This window comes from Lagopus muta, chromosome 15 (genome assembly GCF_023343835.1).
Source record: "Lagopus muta isolate bLagMut1 chromosome 15, bLagMut1 primary, whole genome shotgun sequence".
Classification (NCBI taxonomy): Eukaryota; Metazoa; Chordata; class Aves; order Galliformes; family Phasianidae; genus Lagopus; species Lagopus muta.
The window spans coordinates 1,520,757-1,540,620 of record NC_064447.1 but is presented as its reverse complement, the minus strand read 5'-3'; the positions used below and the strand labels follow the sequence as shown (position 1 = coordinate 1,540,620).

Here is a 19,864-nt window from a genome sequence, read left to right as displayed (position 1 = left end):
ACATGGCTTCTCCCAGTGGAGGCAGAGGCAGCCCCTGCTCATGCCTTGGCTGCATTGTTAGTGTGCTTTCCCCTCCTGCAAAGAGCACCAAGGTCAGGGTTTGTGCACTGGGTCCCACATAGCAGAAGCCTGTGGTGGCCGAGCGGCAGGTGCTATAAAAAGCAAGGCTTATTTTTCTCCTGAGTGGTGTTCTCACTCATCCGTGTCTTTGTGGAGAGGAGGAGGCAGTTATTCTGGTCAGAGGCAGTGACAGAGCGGAGGTGGGTGGATGGCTCTTCCCAGGTCAAAGGAGATCCGGGCAGGTATAGCCTTCAGTTATTTCCTGGCTCAGTTTTGGATGTCTCTGCACTGGGGGATGGCTCCTGCCGGATCCCAGGAAGCAAGGAGCATGATTCTGGGTGCTGCTAAGCTGCCGTGGCACTCAGCTGATGCTTCTGCTCTCCCCATGCAACTCTGTCTGGGTTGTACAAGAGAGCTTCAGCCATGTGTATACACTTGGAGCCTTGGGTTCTGAGCAGGAGGAGGCAGATGCTGCCAGAAGCTCCTGTCCTCTTGTCCTGGCCCTGCTCTGCCCTGGTCGCACTGTCCCAAAGTCTCATAGCAAGCAGACAAGCAACACCACTTGTGAAGCAGAGCTCCAGTGGTGTGAACCTCATGTGAACTCGTGTGAGATCTGGGGCTGATCTTCGGCCGTTTCCCATACCCACAATGCAGGAGGATGCTCCCGCGGTTGCTGCGCTCACCTCGCGCTCCTGATAAACCGGGGGGTGGGGATGTGCCAGCCGAGCAGCCAAGCGCAGGGAGGAGGGACGCCCGCAGCCAGGCAGAGCCACCCCCAGGCAGCACGGGGGGACCGTGCAGCCACAACCACAGCGCCCCGGTCTCAGGTTCAGCTCCGTGCCTGCGGTGTCTGTGCCGCAGCAGCGCCGTCCTCGTGTGCCCTGCAGTGCAGGGGAAGGGGCGCGGGGGGCAGGGGGGCACGTTGTGCGCCGCGCTGATTGCGGCCGGAGCCAGCAGACGCTGTTGTTGAAGCTATACAATGCTTTCCAGTGGAAGTTTGTTTGCTTATACCTTTGCCAGACCTTAACTGTTGGGGCTGAATTTTTCCATGCTCACTCTGCCTCGGGCTGAACTTTCTCTCTCCCTTTTTTTTTTTTTTTTTTTTTTCTTTCAAGTTTCAGCAGAAGGTTGGGGAAAAACGGTAGCTTTGCCAATGCTATTTTTTTTTTTTCCGTCTCTTTGTTTAAGGACTTCTGGTGCCTCCATGCTTTGGAAAAGAGACTTGAAATTTGGCAGGGCTGGGACATTCCTGATGGAAATCAACCCAGATTTGGTCAAATTGTTAGCCTCTGGGAAGCATGACCGTGCATGCCAGGATTGCTCCTCAGAGTCCCCAGTGGAGGCAGGGAGGCTCCTGGCCACAGTACCAAGCACTGAGCACTGAGCCACCTCCAGGCCATGTAGGTCCAAGTCAGCGACTACGTGGACCCATGCAGGGTCACTGGGAAGCTGCAAAGCACTCCACAAACGATGGCATTGGCTTGGTCCACGTGTGGCCATGGGTTGAGAGCCTGGCTGCTGGCAGGAGCTGCCCTGTGGGTCTCCTTGTGAAGCCCGGAAGGCACTGTGAGCCCCCTGGGGTGCTGTGCCCAGGCCTCCAGCTGCTGGGAGGTGATGTGTGATGGAGGAGAACATCTCCATGTGCTTCTGCATCCTGCGAATCCTTGGAGAAGGGCATTTGCCTCCGTGTCTCCAATGGGTGTGCTTTGCAGTGCTTGCCACATCCATTGCAACACGTGGGCAGATGAGCGTGTCCCATCACCTGGAGGTGCAACCTGGTGGTTGCTGAGGCTTTTGGCATCTTCTTTCATATTAGAGTGGAAGGCAGACCTTTGCTGACAGCTTCAGAAATTCCTCCGTACACTCGACTGTCCTTGTGCTCCTCACCCAATGATGGGAAGGATGGAGGGAGGCTACGGGAAAGCCTCAAGCTTCACTGCAGGGCACATGGGAGCACTGGGAACACTTGTGCTGTAATGGAGCGCTTCCTGGCCAGGCCAGCTTGGCTTCAGACCCCTGTGTACGCAGGGCAGGGAGGGGTCCTGCAGGCCAGGGATGTCCCCGAGGGATGGATGGTGGCTGCTCTTGGTCACAGTGCCAGGACTGCCATGTGGGTCAAGGCCAGTGTGCCCGGTGGTGCCGGCTGCGCCTTGCTGGTTGCCTTCCAGCAAGAAAGGGGTTTTCTGACTGCAGTAACATTTACCAGCTGGGCAGCAGCTCTGGAGCCGGGTGTGTGCGCTTGTCTGTTCTTCCATTGTGCCTTGGCCGTCGTCTCCTCCTCCCCACTGAGATCAATGTCTGTGGCCTGCCTTTTTATAACCCCTTTGGGTGCAGCTCTGGAAGTCTTCAGCCAGTGCTGGTTTTCATCGTGCAGCCTTGGCATGAGCAAGCAGCTTGGTCCCCATCTCGCTGCATGACTTGGGTAGGGCGAGGGACTGGAGGTGGCCTTCCACCAGCAGGGAAACCACCGGGAGGGCTGGGGAGGTCGCGTGGGGGGCCGTGGAGGGGTGCAGATTTGGCGGACTGGACTGGGTCTGGAGTCCAGCTCCAGGCGTGGAGCAGAGGGCATCCCCACATCCTCCTTGGGCCGGTTTTCTGCAGTTTCATGGTTTGGGAGAAGAGGTGGTTTCCAATGGGAGCCAGCGCTCATCCGCGTATTCGTCCTGGTGGCACCAGGTGGCGCAGGAGGTTAAAGGATTTGCTGTGCATCCCACAGGCCTGGGTTCAAATGGGTGCCTGGCACTGCTGTGACAATTCTGCAGGTCTCAGCCCAGCAGGTTGGCCTGGGAAGAGCTGGGGGGCCTGCCTGCTGCGTGGCCCCATGGCCCTATATCTCAGTGATACAGTGTTGTGATGGAGCCGCTGGCCCCACAGCTCCTCTGGCCCCACTGGGAGCTAAGCATGGGATGGCATTAGCTGTGGGTGCACATGGCTTAGCGCCCTTCTCACCCCTCCCAGCACAGCAGCCATATGTCCTCAGCTCAGCATCCCACCCTTCCCTTGGGGGGGCCCAGCGGGGACCCGGTGACCCCGCAGAGAGAATTTTTCCCCTCCTTTTGCCTTCAGTGATCTTTGAGCCCAGGCGTCGTATGACTCAGCTCCTGCATTTGATACCCCCGAGAAGAGTTTGCACACATGCATCTGTGGCACAGAGCGCTGCCTGTTCCTGGCAGGCCATGAGGGGATTGGGTTTCTTCCTGAAACAGGCACTAAGTCCCCGCTCCTCATCCGCTTTTGATATGCGGAAGTCGGACTGAGCCGGGATGGTGCCAGCGGGTCGGGGCGTCCCCCCAGCACCTCCACCCGCCCCAGCATCCCAGCACCCATGGGAGCACAGGGAGCACACTGCGGTGCGAGGCCGGTGTTCAGATGGACGCCTGCACCGTGGGAATCCCTCTGTTTCCCGTCCCTACCTGTGCCAGAAGCTCTGTGTACGTGGAGTGCTGGGGCCTGGCAGTCGGCGCTGGGCAGTCAGCAGAAGTTGACACCGATGCCGATCCCATGAAGGGCAGTTTGGGCGCTGACCTTTAGGTCCCGCCTGCTGCCTGTGAGCAGCTCGGCTCTGCTGCTGCTCCTGGAGCAGCTGGGAGCACTGTGGGGTGTGCGGGGTAGCTGTGAGCTGCCCCATGCATGTCTGGGCAGTGCTGTGGGTTCAGGTGGCTGCGGGGCTGCTGTTCCCAGTTGGGTTTCCCAACATGCGTCGGCCACGGCCCGCAGAGCCCTGTCGCGCTCAGCCCCATCCCCATCAGGTTCCAGTTAAAACCAAATGCATTCTCCAGCCTAAGCTGTGCTGCAGCTTAAGCCCTTCCAAAAATGAAACAAATACCCACGGACTGCAATTCGAATTGCAGCTCAATTAGGGCTCGTTCCCAATGTGATCATAAAACCTCCAGTACGAAAACAAACAACCCAACCAAACCACATCGAAGCCCGACAGCATCCTCCGGAATGCCTTTAAAATAACAAGGAAGGGGGGGGAAGAGGGGGAAAGGGGGAGATGAAAGCGCCGTGCCCGGTGGGCAGCGTGAGGGCAGCAGGTGTGTGGCAGCGGTGCCGGCAGCAGTGGGCACGGGTTGGGGGGATGCTGCGGAGGGGAAGGAGGGCTGCGGGTGCAGAACGTGGGGTGAAGGATGGGAGGGCACGGGACGCATTGCAGGGCGGTGGAGGTGCCCGGAGCGGCGCGGGTCGGAGCCGGCCACGGCCGCTGGAATGCGTCCCCCCCGTCCCCCTGTCCGGCCGCATCCAGCCAGGCTGGTGCCGCGCTTCGGGTTTCAGCGCGGCCGCTAAGCCCGGCCATATTTAGCGTGAGCTGCTCGGCCCGTCGGGGAGGGGAAGCCGCAGAGCAACTAATAAAAAAAGCCAAACAAAAACAATGTAATTAAAGAGACTCAGCACTGTGTGTTCCCATAGCAAGAACATTTACCCAAGACTTCCTCGCTCAGATACTTCATGTCAAGCAGCAATTAAGGGCTGCACTGCAGAAGCACAGAACATTTGCCCTCAATGGAGGCAGGACGTGGCCGAGCTGCCCCCCACGGCCCTTCAGGGCAATCTGCAGCACCCACACCTCGGCACCTTGGATGTGCCGAGGCAGAAACGCAGCATTTCCAGGCACTGGAAGAGAAGGGAGCAGATCCTGCCCTGTGGTGCCCAGTACGGAGGGGCCGCATGTTGGCACACAGAGCAGCAGCACCCACTGCCCTCACGGCTGCAGTGGAAGCTCATGGGTGAGCGAGGAGCTGGAAGTCTAATTGCAGTCATCCATTACTGGGAGTTAAGCCACAGGCTCCTTCTGGGCTCGTTAAAAAACCCTGATCAGAATGCTTAATTAAAGCAAATAAATAAATAAACAATGCAGGGGAAAAAAATAAAATAAAATAAAAACCCCTAAAGAAACGTCGGCAGCGCGATTGTGTTGCAACAGAATTTGCTTGAGTGTCTCAGCTCCCTTCCTGCCCCAAATTTACTGCTCGGCTGGCGGGAGCGGTGTGTTTTATGGGAGGCCTCCTGTGGCTGCCAGCAAGTGATCTTCTTGGTTGGCTCCAGACCCTTCTCAGAGTCCCGGCGTTTTTGCTGACCTGCAGGCTCCATCTCTCCCGGCCTCAGTGCGCGTGCCGTGGGAGGTCCCAGCATCCTGACTGTGCTGTGCTCTGCCGGACGGAACACGGGAGCTCCCAGGGCGCGTCCTTGTGCCTGGCTCTATGGCTGTGCAGGGACACCCTGCTCCTCCCGGCGCTGGGCTGACAGCGTCGGGCTTCTGGAGCCCAAGCAAAAATGTCCTGGTGGGAATGGGATCTGTATAAGTTGGTTGTTATTGCTAAACAAAAGAGGCAGGCTCGTTTCGGCTCCATTCAAAACAAAACCCGGTGCGTTTGCCAAGTGGGAAAAAGAGAAAATCTGCAGGACACAAACAAGCAAAGCCCTATTGCTTGTTTGCTGCCTTTCCCTGGACCCAGGTTTCAGTAAGCAAGTGCATTTTCCAGGCATGCAGATGTTTCCATCGCACACAGCAGTGTTTGGCCCAGCAGTGCAGGCAGAGGCAGCCCGGCTGTTGGGGGTTCTCCATCCTTGCAGGCCTGGTCACCACCCAATTCTGCGCAATACTTAAATACCTTTGGGGTGCGTGCACGTGGGAAACAGGGCTCTGATGTGGCGAGCAACCTCTGTACTTCCCTGGGGTTGGGCAGCAATGGCAGTGCTTGCGACTCGCCTGGCCAGCAGCAGAGCCGCACGTTGGCTCTAGGCTGGAGCCCAGCGGCGCTCCAGGTGCCTGGTTGTGAAATCCTCCATGTGCAGGTGGCTGGGGCACGCCGTTCCCAGCAGCACTGCCGCCAAGCAGGGATGCCAAGCGCAGAGCTGTGTCCTAGGTTTGAGGCTGCCTGTGGGTGGGTTATGAAATCCCACTATTTTGGAAGGGAGCTCATGCTCCGGTTTTGATCCATTCTCTGTTTCTCCAGTCCTGAAAAATTGCTTGTGCTCAGGCGATGATAGTGGAAAATGCAGGTGCTCTCTGAGCCCTTTGGCAGTGGTCTGCACGCCTGCCCTTGGGCAATATTCTGGCTGATACTTTGGTGCCAGCTCCCATTCTGGATGCTCGCTGATCCTTTGGTTCCAATCTCCCAGTTCAGGGCGAGGTTGGCCACAAAGGGTTGGCAATTCCCTGACAGCTGCTCATCGGTCTTCTCCCCGGCTTTGCTTGCTCCTTTGCTGGGTGACCTCGAGCTGGATTTGATGGTGGTTCAGGAAAGCAGCCCTGGCACTCAGTGCAGGCATCCCAACAGTGCCCTCTGCACCAAAACCTCCCCCATGCCACGCAGCCACAAGAAGCCCTGCAGGACCCCAGCCCCTGTCTCTTTGCCACCCCAAGCCACAGCATCCCTTAAAAGAGTTAACTCCTCCCCACCTCTGTCTTTTGAGCTCCTTCTTCTCAGGATGGAGCAGCCCCATCCGACATGGACTGGTTCTCTGCTGGAGCCCGGGCAGCCCACACCCTTCAACAAAGTGTGCTTAAAATTGTATAATTACAGTAATTATTAACACTATTTTCTGGGCTGAGATCTGCAGCACTGCGAACAGGAAAACCCAGAACATGCAGAGACTATGGCACTGTAAACCACCCAGTGGAAGAGAGTGATAAAAATGAAGCCATGCTGAGCACAACCATCCTCACACGCTGTGAAAACCGTTGTGACTGCACCCGCGACCTGCCGACCCCGGGGCAACCCTCAGCTGAGCAGCAAGGCCTGATTGCAGCGGGGATAAATGCAGCTGAGCTGCAGCAAGGAGCTCATTGCTGCGGCCCTGACCCGGTGCTGCATGCCCACAGCACGCAGCCTGGCTGCTGAGCACGCTGCTGCGGCCGGTTGTAACTCGTGGGCGTTGTTTGCAGCTATCAGTTGCTCCACCGCAGAGTTTAGCTCTAGATAAATCAAGGCCCTTTCACTGAGTCCTGATGACTCACAGCCACAGGGCACGGAACCCTTTTATCTGCGCCGCCGCCAGTTTAATATAGACAGAAGTTCACTCCGGAGCTCAGAATCATTTCCGTCTCTTTACTTCTCATTAGAAGCAAATCAGATGAAGGAAAACAGTGAGAAATGTCCCTGTATCTCCTCTGTTTCTAGTGTCTCGGAGATAATTGCCTCCAAACTGTGCATTCTGCCTGCGCTGGGTCGTTTGCCTTCTGTTTTAGTTGGCAGAGGAATGTGCTTTTGCTCTCAAGTGCCATTCACTTTAAGCCGCGGTTCTGTGGGCACGGCTGCCTGCTCCATCCATGGAGACCTCTCAATCCGTGGGCTGAAGCCGATGAGATGAGAGGTGGGCTGGAGCCAGCCTCCTCATCACACTGCTTTTAGACGCCACAGTCATAAAAGGTGAAATGAGAGGACTTTGGCAGCCTACTGAGGAAATAGGATGGCAGAGGGCATGTAGCAGTGTCAGTGCTGATATCCTGCCTTCTCGGTGATGGCTTTGTAAACATCATCGCCTCAAGTGCAGCTCTGCAGTACCACTGTGCCACAACCTGCCAGACTGCTGCAGGGCTTTTGCTGTGCTTGTTCCTTGCTTGGTGCTTAAAATCAGAGTGAAGTTAGGTTCAGAAGCAGAGGAATGGCTGTTGAGCGCTGGAGACAGGTTGGGGCTCCGGCTCTCCTGGGTCACGGCTGGTGCAGGTCCCGGTGCCTGCTGCCATGTCCTGCTGGCTGGGTGCTCACTGCCTTCTGTCCCCCGGCCCCAGGTCATCGTCCCCTAAAATGACGCAGCAGATGCGGGACCTGCAGCTGGCACAGGCCAGGAAGCCGCCGGGCCCATCCTCCCCAAATGCGGCCAAAAGGCTGTACCGAAACCTCTCGGGGAAGTTCCGTGTCAACTACACATCCTTCGATGAGGGCAGCCTGGCGGGACGGGGCGAGAAGGAGAAGCCCCGCAAGTCCTACCTGGTAAGAATCACTGTCCCTCGGAGGAGGGGAGAAGGGGATGGGAGCACTACGGGGGCCATGAAACCCATGGGTGCGTGGAGTGGAGCTGTCAAGGAGTGGTACGATCACTCAGCACTGTCAGCTGTGTCTCCAAAGGCCTCCTGTTGGCATTAGGGGTGTTGGGTGCAGGAGGCTGCTCCGTGCCCAGCCAAACCGCGCATCTTCCTCCATCCAGTTTCAGAGCAATGCTGCTCTCTTTGAGGCTGTGGAGCTTCAGGACCTGGACAGGGTGCAGGAGCTGCTGAAGCAGTACAGCCCTGAGGAGCTGGATCTCAACACCCCCAACAGCGAGGGGCTGCTGCCCCTGGACATCGCCATCATGACCAACAACGCGCCCATCGCCAGGGCTCTGCTGCAGGCGGGAGCGAAGGAGAGCCCGCACTGTGAGTTGCCTGGGGACAAGCAGAGGCAGTGGGGACAGCGTGAGGCTTTGGGTGGCCTGGTGGACTTCCTCCCATTCCTGGGGGGATGTGTGTGTGGTGGGTGGGAGCAGGCTGTGTTGCACCCCAGTGCTCCAGCTTGGGCAGCAGAGCCCATTTTTCATGCTGTGCACGCCATGGAGCAGTTGGGGATGGTGCTGGCCCCACATTTCAGAGCAGGGAATCAAATGGTAATGGTGCTGTGAGGGCAAGGAGCCCAAGTGCATGCCGGGGAGATGCTGCCTCAGAGCTGGGCTTTGGTGCCAGCACAGAGGTGCTGCTCCCAGAGGTGCTGCTCCTCACCACCCTCCCCTCACCTCTTTCCCATTCCTCCTGCTCTCCCCTCGGCCCCTGTGCAGTCGTCAGCCTGGAGAGCCGCTCACTGCACCTCTCCACACTGGTGCGGGAAGCGGAGCAGCGCGTCAATGAGCTGACAGCTCAGGTGGTGAACGAGGCCCCCAACGCCGACTGCTCGGAGAAGGAGAAGCAGCTGAAGGCCTGGGAGTGGCGGTTCCGGCTGTACAAGCGCATGAAGGCAGGGTTTGAGCACGCCCGTGAGTCCTGCTGAGAGCTGAGGAGGGATTGGGGCCATATGGGGGCCGGAGAGGAGGTGTGGGCTGCACCGGCTTGCTATGGAGGTGCCCCTGGGTGGATGGTGGGGTTGGAAGTGGCCGCTCTCACTGTAGTCATCCCCTGCATTCTCTTTCCCCAGGAGTGCCAGACCCTCCTGCTAATGTCCACCTTTCGGTGGCCAGCAGCTCCTCGGTGCAGGTGACCTTCTGTGAGCCCCTCAGTGTCAACTCGGCCGTCGTCACCAAGTACAAGGGTAAGGACCTGGTCCCCGTGTCATTGCTGAGCACGTGGCGACAGCAAGCATCCTGGGTGTGCGAATGGGATGTGATGGGGGCTCACTCTGCGCACGCCGTGCTGCCTTGCAGGGGGCTGCTGAGCCCCCACTGAGCTGTGGCACAGCCCTGGCACTCTGTGGCATGGCATGTCCTCCGGCCAAACAGCCCAAGCTGGATTAAATCACCCACCTGAACCAAAGCAAACTTCAAGGTGCTGCTTGTTTTCTACCCTCCTGTCCTGCAGGCACATGGCTTTGCCATGCTTGTGCTCCTCTGAGCCATAAAACCACGGTATCACAGCACAGTTGGGTTGGAAGGAGACTTGCAACCCCCCCCCAGCCCGACCCCTGCCATGGACTGGCTGTCCCCCCCGCCCCCAGCTCAGGCTGCCCAGGGCACACCCGTGGCCATTGGCACCTGCAGGGATGGGACACCCACAGACCCACAGCTCTGGGCAGCAGTGCCAATGTCTCACTACCCTCTCGGTAAAAAATTTCCTCCTCACATCCAAACTACATCTCCCCTCTTTTAGTTTAAAACTGTTCCCCCTTGTCCTACCACCATCAGTCTGGGTCCTGCCAGAGCAGTGCCCAGGTGGGGTTTGCATCTGCTCCTGTGCCCCTCACCCATTTAAAAAGATACTTTGGCTTTGGGGAAAATCCCTCCCATCAGCATCGCAGGCTTGCGGCCCACCGCTCACTCATCAGGCTGTGTCCCCTGGCTTTGGCTGGTCACCCCCCTGTCCCCTCCTCTCCTCTGGTGCTCCATGGATGCAGCACCTCGAGGTCTCTCGTTGCAGTGGAGTGGAGCTGCTCCCCCTCCTTCTCACCGCTGGCTGGGGAGGCTGTGGTGGACAAGCTGAAGAGCCTGCACTACACTATCCGTGGGCTGACCTCGGTGAGTTGGGGGCCGGGCTGTGGGGGCAGCAGAGTGCAGACAGACTTGGAGCCGGGCTCTGTGTGTGGGGCAGATGGACATGATGGCAGCTTGTTGGGCAGGGGGACGGTGGCAGAATGAGGGCTTGGGGGGGGATGGGAGAAGTGGAGATGAGGGGGAGCATAGGAAGGGAGTTTAGCACGTCCTGCTCTGGGGTAGAGAGGCACTGGTGGGTTCAAAGAGTGGGATGAAGCCTTCTATGAGGTATGGGGTACTGGGACAAGCCAGCAGCACTGCGGTCTGGGAGCTGCTGTCCTGTTCCACTGAAGGACAGCACGGGGCAGAGCCCTGGGCAGGGAGCATGTTCCAGCCCATCCATCACATGTGCAGTGATGCTGGGGGTAGTCAGACCGGGTAGCAGGCTATGAGGTCCAGTTTTGTGCTCCTTGCCGTGTTCTGAGGTTCCTCCCCACCTACCTGCCCCATATCCTGAGTACCACCATCCTGAGCACTGTTTCCCCCCGCAGGGCACAGCTTACTATGTCCAGGTGTCTGCCTACAACATGAAGGGCTGGGGACCCGCACAAGCCTCAGTGCCCCCATTTGCCATCCCTTCCAGTAAGTACAGCACCTGGCTGTGGGATGGGGCAGGAGGGGGGGAGCTTTGGGGATGAGGTATTAGGTCTCGTGGAGCAGGGGTGGATTCAGAGCTGGATTCAGCATTTGGAGTTTGCTGATTGGCCCTGGAGTGGGCAGAGTGGCTGTGGGGCTCAGCCTTAGAGCCATCAGCTCTGCCTTTTGGGGGATGCTGCCTCCAGCCTGTGGCATCTCTTATACATTTGCACACACACTGATGCATAAATGGGTTGCCCAGCTCTTGCAGCATGCTGGCTGTGCCCTGCCCTGGCAGCAGGTATTGTTGCTGTTTGCTCCCTTGCAGTCCTTTTGCTGTCCAGCACAGGTCAGATCTGCATGGTGCAGATACAGAGTGCAGCTGAAATGAATCAGACATAACTGACTTTTCTTGCTTTTATCTCCATTAATATTTCTCCCCTCACCAAGGATCCCTCCCCAGCCCAGCAGAATATAGTCAGGCACCTCCCTGGGTGTTTTTAAAGCTCCTAAAAATAGTGGCCAACCTCAACTGAAGTTAACAGAGCTGAACTTTCCATGGAAAACAGCAGCAGGCAGGATAGGGGGTGTGCAAAGCAATTAGTGTACAAGTGTCATTGCCCCGTCCTGGTCCCATGGAGCTCAGCTGTGTTACCTGGGAACCCCATGCTCAGCTGCAGCTCCAGGGAAGACTTGGAGAAAGGCACTGGAAAGAGTTTGATTTTTTAAGCCCTGTGAAGAGTGGCAGCAACAGACAGGACCTTGTCTCTGACCTCTGCCATCCCCCCTCTGCAGGACAGCTGGTGGCCCTGGGGTGCTGCTGGTTTAGCTTCCTCTGCCCCATTTGTGGCAGCACTGCCCCCAGGGTGGCTCTTGGTCCCCAGATGTGCTGCATGTCCTGGTCCTGCTGCCTGGGGGAGGACAGTGGATCCTCAACATATGGCATGGTTTGGGCTGGGGGGACCTTACCCATCTGGTTCCAACCCTGTGGGCTCCCATAGAGCAGACTGATCAGGGCCCATCCATGGCCATTGGCACCTCCAGGGATGGGCACCCATAGCTCTGGGCAGCAGTGCCAGCACATCACCACCCTCTGAGAGAAAAATTTCCTCCTTACGTCTCGCCTAAATCTCCCATCTCTTAGTTTAAAGCTATTCCCCCTTGTCCTGTCACCACACCCCTGATAAAAGAGTCCCTCCCAGCTTTCCTGTAACCTCCTTTAGGCACTGGAAGGCCACTGTAAAGTCTTCCCAGAGCTTCCCCTTCCCCAGGCTAAACCCCCATCCCTCACCTGTCCCCATAGCAGAGGTGCTCCATCCTCTGACATCCCCACATCCTCCTCCATCCGCTCTCCAACAGCCCCACATCCCTGTGCTGGGGCCAGAGCTGGACGCAGTACTGCAGGTGGGGCCTCAGAGAATGTAGCAGGGGGGACTCCCTGTCCTGTTGGGGTACCAGGGATGGGGCATCCCCACAGCGAGGGTTGCATGGGGGTAACACTGACGCTGTCCCTGCAGACTGGCGGGAGTATGATGGCCGGGCTCCACGACGGAGAGGCCAGGCTGAAGCTCTGGACCATCTGCTGGGCCAGGTGAAGACCGTCCACCAGCACTGCATTTGTCACGGTGAGCCTGCAGCACGGCGTGGCCCCCCAGAGTGTCAGTCAGTATGGCACAAAGGGTTGGGGTGGCACATAGGAATGGGGTGGGTGCAGCAGGGAAGCATCTCAGGCAGGGGAAGCACAAGAAGAGCCCACAGATCCTTCGCCTGGGCTTCCAGAGCTGCTCTTGTTCTCATGCCTCTGCTTCCTGCCTCGCAGAGCCCTGCAAGAACCAGCCCCAGAGCAGAAAGCACTCGGTCTCCAGGAGCCTCAAGCACCTCTTCCACCCCGGCAGCAAGTTCCTCAAGACACTGAAGCGGTGAGAGGCTCATGTGCAGGGATGTCACAGCCCTTCACCCCACGGGGACATGGGACTACCCAGCCAGGGCTCGGGATGGGGACCAATCCCATCTCTTGGAAATCAAATGTTTCTGCTTGGACTGATCAAGCTGTGCCTCTATTCAAATCTCTATAACATCTCCATGCATTGCCCAACACCTCACCGTCCTCCAGACCCTGCCACCCTCCCACCTTCATGCTTCAAGCCTGTCCACACCTCCCTTGCTTGTGTCAGACATGGTGTTAGCCAGGCTGACCTTGCTGCCCATGCAGGTTCCTGGTCCTGCTGCCACTCTCCCACGAGTGCCTTTTCTGCTGCACTGCCTACGGGGTGCTGGAGAGGAGCTCAGACCCATGGACACCTCCTCTGCCCTCCAGGGAGACACTTTGGGAAGCAGTGCCATGGGTGACCCCACAGCTTGTCTGTCCTCCCATGCAGGGGCCTCTACCTAACAGCCATCTTCTACAAGGACGACAACATCCTGGTGACCCACGAAGACCAGATACCGGTGGTGGAGATCGATGACACCTACTCCTGCCTGCTCATGCAGGACTTTCTGTGGTTCACCAAGGTAAATGGCCCCATGGTCTCGTGCTCTGCGCTGTGGTGTGGCAGCTGTGCTTGCAGCCTGTGTCTCCTCCCTCAACTGCCACCAGCCCAGGCACTGGTTGGATGGTGGCAGCCACCACACTGGATGCTGTGCTCTCCAGGGGTGTCTTGAACTGCAGGGTGCCTTCCTTGAAGCTTCATCCTTGGTTCTGCCTCTCCCATGCAGAGTAGGATGCTGCTGCCTGAGCCTCTGCTCTCACTAAAAAGGCGGGTGGGCAGCTCAAGCACAAAATCTCTTGCTGGAGGATCCTAATCTGCCAAGAGAGAAAGAGGGAGCACACCCTCTTGGCAGAAACCTCTTTAGGAGGGGTGCCTTCGGTGTAAGAAAATGCACCCCTGCTGCTGAAAGTGATCCGTGCACGTGCACCTTCCCATCCCAGCGTGAATCGCGAGGAGGTTTTCCTCAAAGCACTTTTGTGGGAGGTGGCTCAGCTGGGTTGCTGGCAGTGATGGCTGCTGCTTGTGCTGCAGGTGTCGTGCATGTGGGACGAGATCCTGTGGCTGCGGCAGTGCGTCACCGTCTCCCAGTCATCCTGCTCCTGCATCCTACAGACGCGCTTCAAGATGCTGCTGGCCATCTCGCAAATGCAGGTGAAGGTGGGGGGGTGGGAGCGAGCGCAGCACTCTGTCCCTGCTGCCTTGCAGGGCGCTTTTTGGGGGTGCTGGGAGCTGGCTCCTTTGGAACAGCATGTGGGAATGTCCCCAGTGCAACCAGGTTGCAGCTGGGCCAGCAGGAGCAGGTGATGCCATCACCTTGTCATCACCAGTGGGTCCCCTCACGGGGACAGTAATGTGCTAGCTCCATGGCAGAGGGAGGGACCAAGGACTGTTCTGGGACTGGTTTCCAGCAGCAGAGCACTGTCCCCTGACCTGTTGCTTTCTCTTGTCTTTCACTGCTATGTGCAGGGGCTGCTGGGCATCCAGGACCTGGGGCAAGTCTTCTTTGAGCCCATCAAAGACAAGCAGGGCAACATCCTCATTGTCACCCTGAAGGAGGTGAAGACCAACCAGACCTTTGAGAGCGTGCGCTGGGTGCCCATCTGCAAGCTGCAGACGAGCCGCAAGTCTGTGTCCTCCCCAGAGGAGCCCACTGCCCTGGACTCACTGCTCATCTCCGTGCAGGTGCTGCTCCACAATCAGATAACAGGCTGGGGGCACAGCCGCTGGTCCTGACCGGCGCACCGAGGCTGTCCTGACCTGTCCCACAAGGGCTGGAGAGAACCCTGCCACAAAGGCTGGCTCTCTCCAGCGGTTCCTGTCTCCCCAGGACAAGCTGGCTTACCACCAGCGGAGCAGCCATGCCCTCCCTCCGGGCCTCTACTTGGGCTACCTGAAGCTCTGCAGTGCTGTGGACCAGATCCGGGTGCTTGTGCCTGAGCAGCTCCCCAACATCCTGTGCCATGTGAAGATCCGCTCCAACCCCAACATCTCCAGGTGGGGCTTTGGGGGCAGCCAGGTCTCACTGCCTCATCCAGCCCTAGAGCATCCTTGGCTTCTGCCTCCTGCTCATGAGCTCCAGGAAGCAGCAGCATCACCTCTCAGCTCCATCCCTGCCATGTGGGCATGAAGCAAACCAAGGTCTCCTGCTGCCATTGCAGCTCCCATGTCCCTTGGAGTGGAGTGCCATGCAGGGTGGAGCAGATGAGCCAGCATGGCTCTCATCGGGATTGTTTGTTTGAGCTACCTGAGTTGCTCCATCCAGCATGTGTCTGCGTGCTGTCTTTCAGGGAGGAGTGGGAATGGCTGCAGAAGATGGCCGGCATGGAAGAACCCGTTTCTGTGGAGTCTGAGAATGAGACATCACCAAACCACTTGTTTCAGGAGCTCCAGGTGGCCATCAAGGAGCTGATGGCTCTGGTCAACATCCCATTGCAAGAGGTGCGGGTGGGAGCCGAGGTCCAGGGTCATGGGAGGTGACATTTGCAGCCATTACTTGAGGTGTCTTTTGGACGGACTCTTGCAGGCGAAAGATTTCCGTCTGTACAGCCAAGAGGTGCTAGACTTTGGGGGTCAGGTCTCCTTCTTGCTGCTGCTGCCTCCCTCAGATGACGTCTGCACAGCGCCAGGCCAGAACAACCCCTATACTCCACAGTCTGGCTTCCTCACACTGCCACTGCAGATATTCGAGCTGGGTGAGAAGAGCGGTGACCCACACTGCCCACACCTGTCCATGGTGCTCTCCCCTTGGGATGGGCTGTCTGTGTTCCCCCAGGACAGAGGGGGGGATGCTGGCGGCTCCTCGCTGCTCCAGGCCAGCTAGAGGAGAGCATTGCCTCCCTTCTGCATTGAGCAGGAGGGGAGGGACCCATAGGGACGTGACATTTTTCATTCCCTTCCTCTCGTTCATCCCTCAGTGCACTTCTTCACGTATGACCGGGAGTTCATCACGCAGTACTGCCAGGTGTCTGCCCTCCTGGAGCTGGAGTCCCTCCTCTCGCAGCAGAGCCTCAGGGAAGCCTTCTCCGACAGCGAGCTTTCCACTGCCAAGCAGCGGCACCAGCAGGTTCAGGAGTACATCCAGGTACCAGAGCAGTGAGCCGGGCTGAGTGTGGGATGTGGCTGGGACAGGGATGTGCTGGGAGGGCTGCAGGATCGTACGTAGGGGACTGCATGCTGCTTTGCCACAGGGACACTGCAGTGTCAAGGACTTGGTCTGGTGAGTTCTTCCTAAGTAGTTGTGTTAAAGTCCTGGTTAGAGAGCTGGATGCTTCCTCTGGGCCTCTCAGGAAAAGTGTGTGGGGATAGGTGGGGGTTCAGCTCGTTTTTTTTGTGGTGGTGGTTTGTTCCATGAAAGGGATCCTTTCTTTCCTGCTCTGGCAGCAAATGGAGGAGATCTGGCGCGAGATGCGCTGGATGATGGATGCCCTGCAGCATGCCCGCTACAAGCAGCCCTCCTGCGGCCTGTCCCTCAATGGCTTCCTCAGCACCTCCAGCGGAGCCATGAAGGAGAAAACCCACTCCTCCTCATCCCACCTCGACTTCCTTCCCTCCCCAGCACCCTCACCAGACAGCAGCCGTAAGCTCAGCTCCGGTAAGGACCTGGCACCGCACGGCTCCAGCACGCTGCAGACACCCAGCGGCCAACAGCCCCTCTGTGCTTCCCCCGCAGACCTGCACGGGCTCTCGGATGAGGAGGGCTCCTCCGAGGTGTTCCTGGCCACTGACAGCGACTACGACTCCAGCAGGGCGCAGAGCCCCAAGGAGCTGGACCTGGTGTCCTTGGGGCCCGAGTGCTGCGGGCGGCGGGCGGCGCGCAGCCTGCGGGACAGTGCCCCTGACGTCCTGCAGAGCCACGAGCTGCAGCCCGCACCGCTGGCCCCACCGGAGCCCCGGCCGCCCCCAGAGCTCTACGACAGCGACTTCGTGCTGCCCAGCCGTCAGATCGAGCTGCTGCGCGTCACGGAGAAGCGGCAGGCCTACTGCGTGCGGACCAACAGCCTGGACTTCCCCAAGCCGCTCTGCCCGGTGACCAGGAAATCATGTCCCGGTTCCGTCGATAGCTCCCCGACGGAGAGCAGGACCGGCGGGCACGGCAGTCAGGGCAGGCCAGGGACTGGCTCCACGCACAGCCCCGAGCACGGCCGCACACGCTCGGCCGAGTGGACTCCGAGCTTCCAGGAACCTCCAGAGCAACCCGCTGGGAAGAAGCCGGGCTCTGTCACCTTGCGGGTCTGCCCTCAGTACGAAACCGGACTCTCCAAAGAGACCAGTGTCAAGGTACCGGCGCCCGCTGAGGGCAGCGGTGTGGCTGTGCCGTGCCCAGGCAGGATGGGGGAGGATGGCACCATGTGTGGCCCTTGCCTGGCTCTGCCCTCTGCATCCTCTGCTGTGCAGGAGGTGCCCCAGCTGCTGACCCGGCTCCTGTCCACCCCTGCTGCAGGATGGGGTTCCCCGTGGCCCCGGCAGCTCAGCCCACACTGCTGAGAGCCTGGGCTAGGCTGTAAGGGATCCGAGGGGGATGGCGGCTAGGTGGTGCCATGCAGGGCTCCACGGCCTCTGCTCCTCTGCTCCGTCCGTGTGTGTGCACCCTCAGAGGTGCAGGAAGAGCTGTGTCCCAGTGCAGGGCTCTGCCCCGCTCGGTTCCCTGCAGGCAGAGGGGCAGATGGGAGCTCTGGTAGCCGGGTTCTCTTCACCCGGCAGGGATGGTAGAAGCAGAGGGAAAGCTGACTCGCGGAATTTATTTTCCATTTAAGAAAGTCCCATAGATTTCTGTGCAACTGAAGCGCAGCCCCGGGTTCCTGGCAGGCTGCCCACGTGGCATTTGAAGTTGCAGAGCTCAGGACACGCCTGCTTGACAGCGTTTTAAGATGTTCTCCTCGAAGAACTGAGTTCAAAGGAGAGGCTCCTGGCTGGCATAAATCAGCAGAGCCCCTCGATGAGCGCTCGGAGCCACAGGGTTCATGTGGGCTGAGGGCTGGGACCACCCGGCCGGGCACAGCGCCGCGGCTGGCAGGGATGTACCGAGGGATCCGCCTCTCCCCGGCGGTCTGCCCCGTGCTTCCCTCACCGCCCATCTCCCACCTCTGTCTCTCTGCAGCTACACGTCACCAGCCAGACGTCGGCCAGCGAGGTGGTGAAGCTGGTGGTGCTGCAGATGAACGACGTCTCCCACGGTGCGCTGGGTGGCTTGGCCGCCTTCTGCTACAGCGAGGAGCAGCTGGAGCACTTCGGACTGGTGTTTGCCTCCGAGGAGGGCGAGCGGTGGCTGCCCGATGAAGCGCGGCCGCTGGCCCTGCAGGCTGCCCGGCCCGAGGGACGCTTCTACGTCCGCATTAAGGAGACGTCGCCGCTGGTGCTGCAGTTCGGGCCGGCGACCACCGTATGAGCACAGCCCACAGCAGACGGCGCGTCTCTGATGCTTCCTTCTTCCACGGACACCCTCCACCAGGCGTCCGCGGGGTGGAATGGGATCATACTGGGCTGTGTGTTTCTTGTTGGTGTTCCTTTTTTCCCTTCTTTTTTTTTTTTTTAACCAAAGAGACATCGAGACTCGGTTGTTCTGACTGCAGAAGGCGAGGGTGGAGTGCGAAGACCTCAGAGCTTGGGAGGAATCTTTGCAGGAATGGAATATTTGAAAGCAAACATTTTTAAGGGGAAGGCTGGGAGGGGGATGGAAAAAGAGAGGACAAAATATTATGAGAAGAAGCAGCAATACTCTTTTTTAAATTATTTTTCCTCTTCTTTTTCTTCTTTTTTTTTTTTTTTTTCTGGACATCCTTGTCCAGGGTTGGCAGAAGGAAGACCTGCAGGACGCTGCTGGTGGAGGCTGTGGTGTTGGTGCACGGGAACGGCACTGGGATGGGAGTTTATCTCCTACCCATCCTCATTGCACTGCACCCGGAGAACAGCTCTTGCACACCCTTCTCAGAACAAAATGCTTTCGCTTCTTCTTTTCTTTCTTTTTTTATTTTTTTTCCTGAAAGAAACAAACAAAAAAAACAACCTGTGCTAGAGACACTGGAGTTGTGTAGGAGGTGTGGACACTTTTATTGTTGTAGAGGCCGAAGGAAGGCACGCCGACAGCCCCACACACATGTATGGAGCTGTGCCCACACCACCACGGGTTTGCTATGGGGCACGGCTGCAGCGCGCCCAGCACCGCCGCGGGACTGCCTTTCCTCCTCGGTTGCCGTTCTGTCCTGGTGATTGTGAGTGGCCTCTTGTATGTCCTACAGCATGACACTTAGCACCTAGGTCTCTTGTTCCCAAGGTTATTTTTCTGATCTCCTGTGGTCCATAGTAAAGGTGACTGCTGCTGACCGTGTATCGCTGTCTCCTTGTGGCCTGATGGGCAGTGCCTGCTCCTTCACCCCATATTAACCCCATATTAACCCCCCTTTCAGTGGCTGGGCTAATCCTTCCCAGCAGTGTGTAATGGGATGCTCCCAGCTCAACAAAGGTTCATGTCGCTCCATGTGCACAGTGTGCATCGGAGCAGCATTAGAGGTATCCTGTCCCAGTCTGGTGTTGGAAGCCCGATGGCTGCAGGCCCAAGCCCTGCAGACATGTCACTGAATTCATGGGTACGGTCCTGCAGCCTCCACGGGGTGAGCACACAGAGCAGAGCATGGCCACATGCACCTCAGGGGACACCCAGATCTGGGCAGCAGTGAGATGGCACAGCTGATGCCCGGCTCCTGACAGCCCTGGGCTGAGCTCAACAGGGCAGTGTGCATCTTCTCACATTTTGCTCTTCCTGAATGTCTCGATGGGCACATCACTGTATTTTCTTCCCAATGGATCCTGAAGCCCTTTGGTGCCCTCCTGGCCTTGCAGGGGCAAACACTGGGTTGGCCCTATGTGGGGCAGGTTCCACGCTAAAACTCAAAGTGCTCAGAGCTGTGGTGCTGTAGGAGCCAGGACCAGCCTAGAGCCAGGCTCTGCATCTGGAACGTTGATGTTACACCTTTTGGGGCTGTTACACACACAGCAGGGTCTTGTGGTTGGAACACAGTACCAGGGCATGGTGGATTCTGGCACTCAAAGCCACATGGGGGCAGGTGGGGTAGACGTTCTGCCTTCAG

General features: G+C 58.3%; 1 protein-coding gene across 13 annotated transcripts in view; it reads left to right on the top strand.

Annotated features, from left to right (window-relative positions):
• LOC125700636 (ankyrin repeat and fibronectin type-III domain-containing protein 1-like) overlaps nucleotides 1-19,099 on the top strand; it is a 132,766-nt gene extending 113,667 nt beyond the window's left edge. For all 13 annotated transcript variants that reach the window (XM_048961593.1, XM_048961598.1, XM_048961599.1 and 10 more), the window contains 18 exons: nucleotides 7,796-7,997; nucleotides 8,212-8,419; nucleotides 8,815-9,009; nucleotides 9,168-9,281; nucleotides 10,103-10,200; nucleotides 10,707-10,797; nucleotides 12,309-12,416; nucleotides 12,611-12,710; nucleotides 13,170-13,302; nucleotides 13,812-13,931; nucleotides 14,247-14,462; nucleotides 14,608-14,774; nucleotides 15,068-15,218; nucleotides 15,304-15,472; nucleotides 15,695-15,861; nucleotides 16,161-16,371; nucleotides 16,450-17,057; nucleotides 17,878-19,099. In XM_048961593.1, coding sequence (XP_048817550.1) covers nucleotides 7,796-7,997; nucleotides 8,212-8,419; nucleotides 8,815-9,009; nucleotides 9,168-9,281; nucleotides 10,103-10,200; nucleotides 10,707-10,797; nucleotides 12,309-12,416; nucleotides 12,611-12,710; nucleotides 13,170-13,302; nucleotides 13,812-13,931; nucleotides 14,247-14,462; nucleotides 14,608-14,774; nucleotides 15,068-15,218; nucleotides 15,304-15,472; nucleotides 15,695-15,861; nucleotides 16,161-16,371; nucleotides 16,450-17,057; nucleotides 17,878-18,165 — 3,346 coding nt within the window. In that variant the 3' untranslated portion in view covers nucleotides 18,166-19,099. The remainder of the gene's footprint in view (nucleotides 1-7,795; nucleotides 7,998-8,211; nucleotides 8,420-8,814; nucleotides 9,010-9,167; nucleotides 9,282-10,102; nucleotides 10,201-10,706; nucleotides 10,798-12,308; nucleotides 12,417-12,610; nucleotides 12,711-13,169; nucleotides 13,303-13,811; nucleotides 13,932-14,246; nucleotides 14,463-14,607; nucleotides 14,775-15,067; nucleotides 15,219-15,303; nucleotides 15,473-15,694; nucleotides 15,862-16,160; nucleotides 16,372-16,449; nucleotides 17,058-17,877) is intronic.
• The last annotated feature ends 765 nt before the right edge of the window (nucleotides 19,100-19,864 follow it).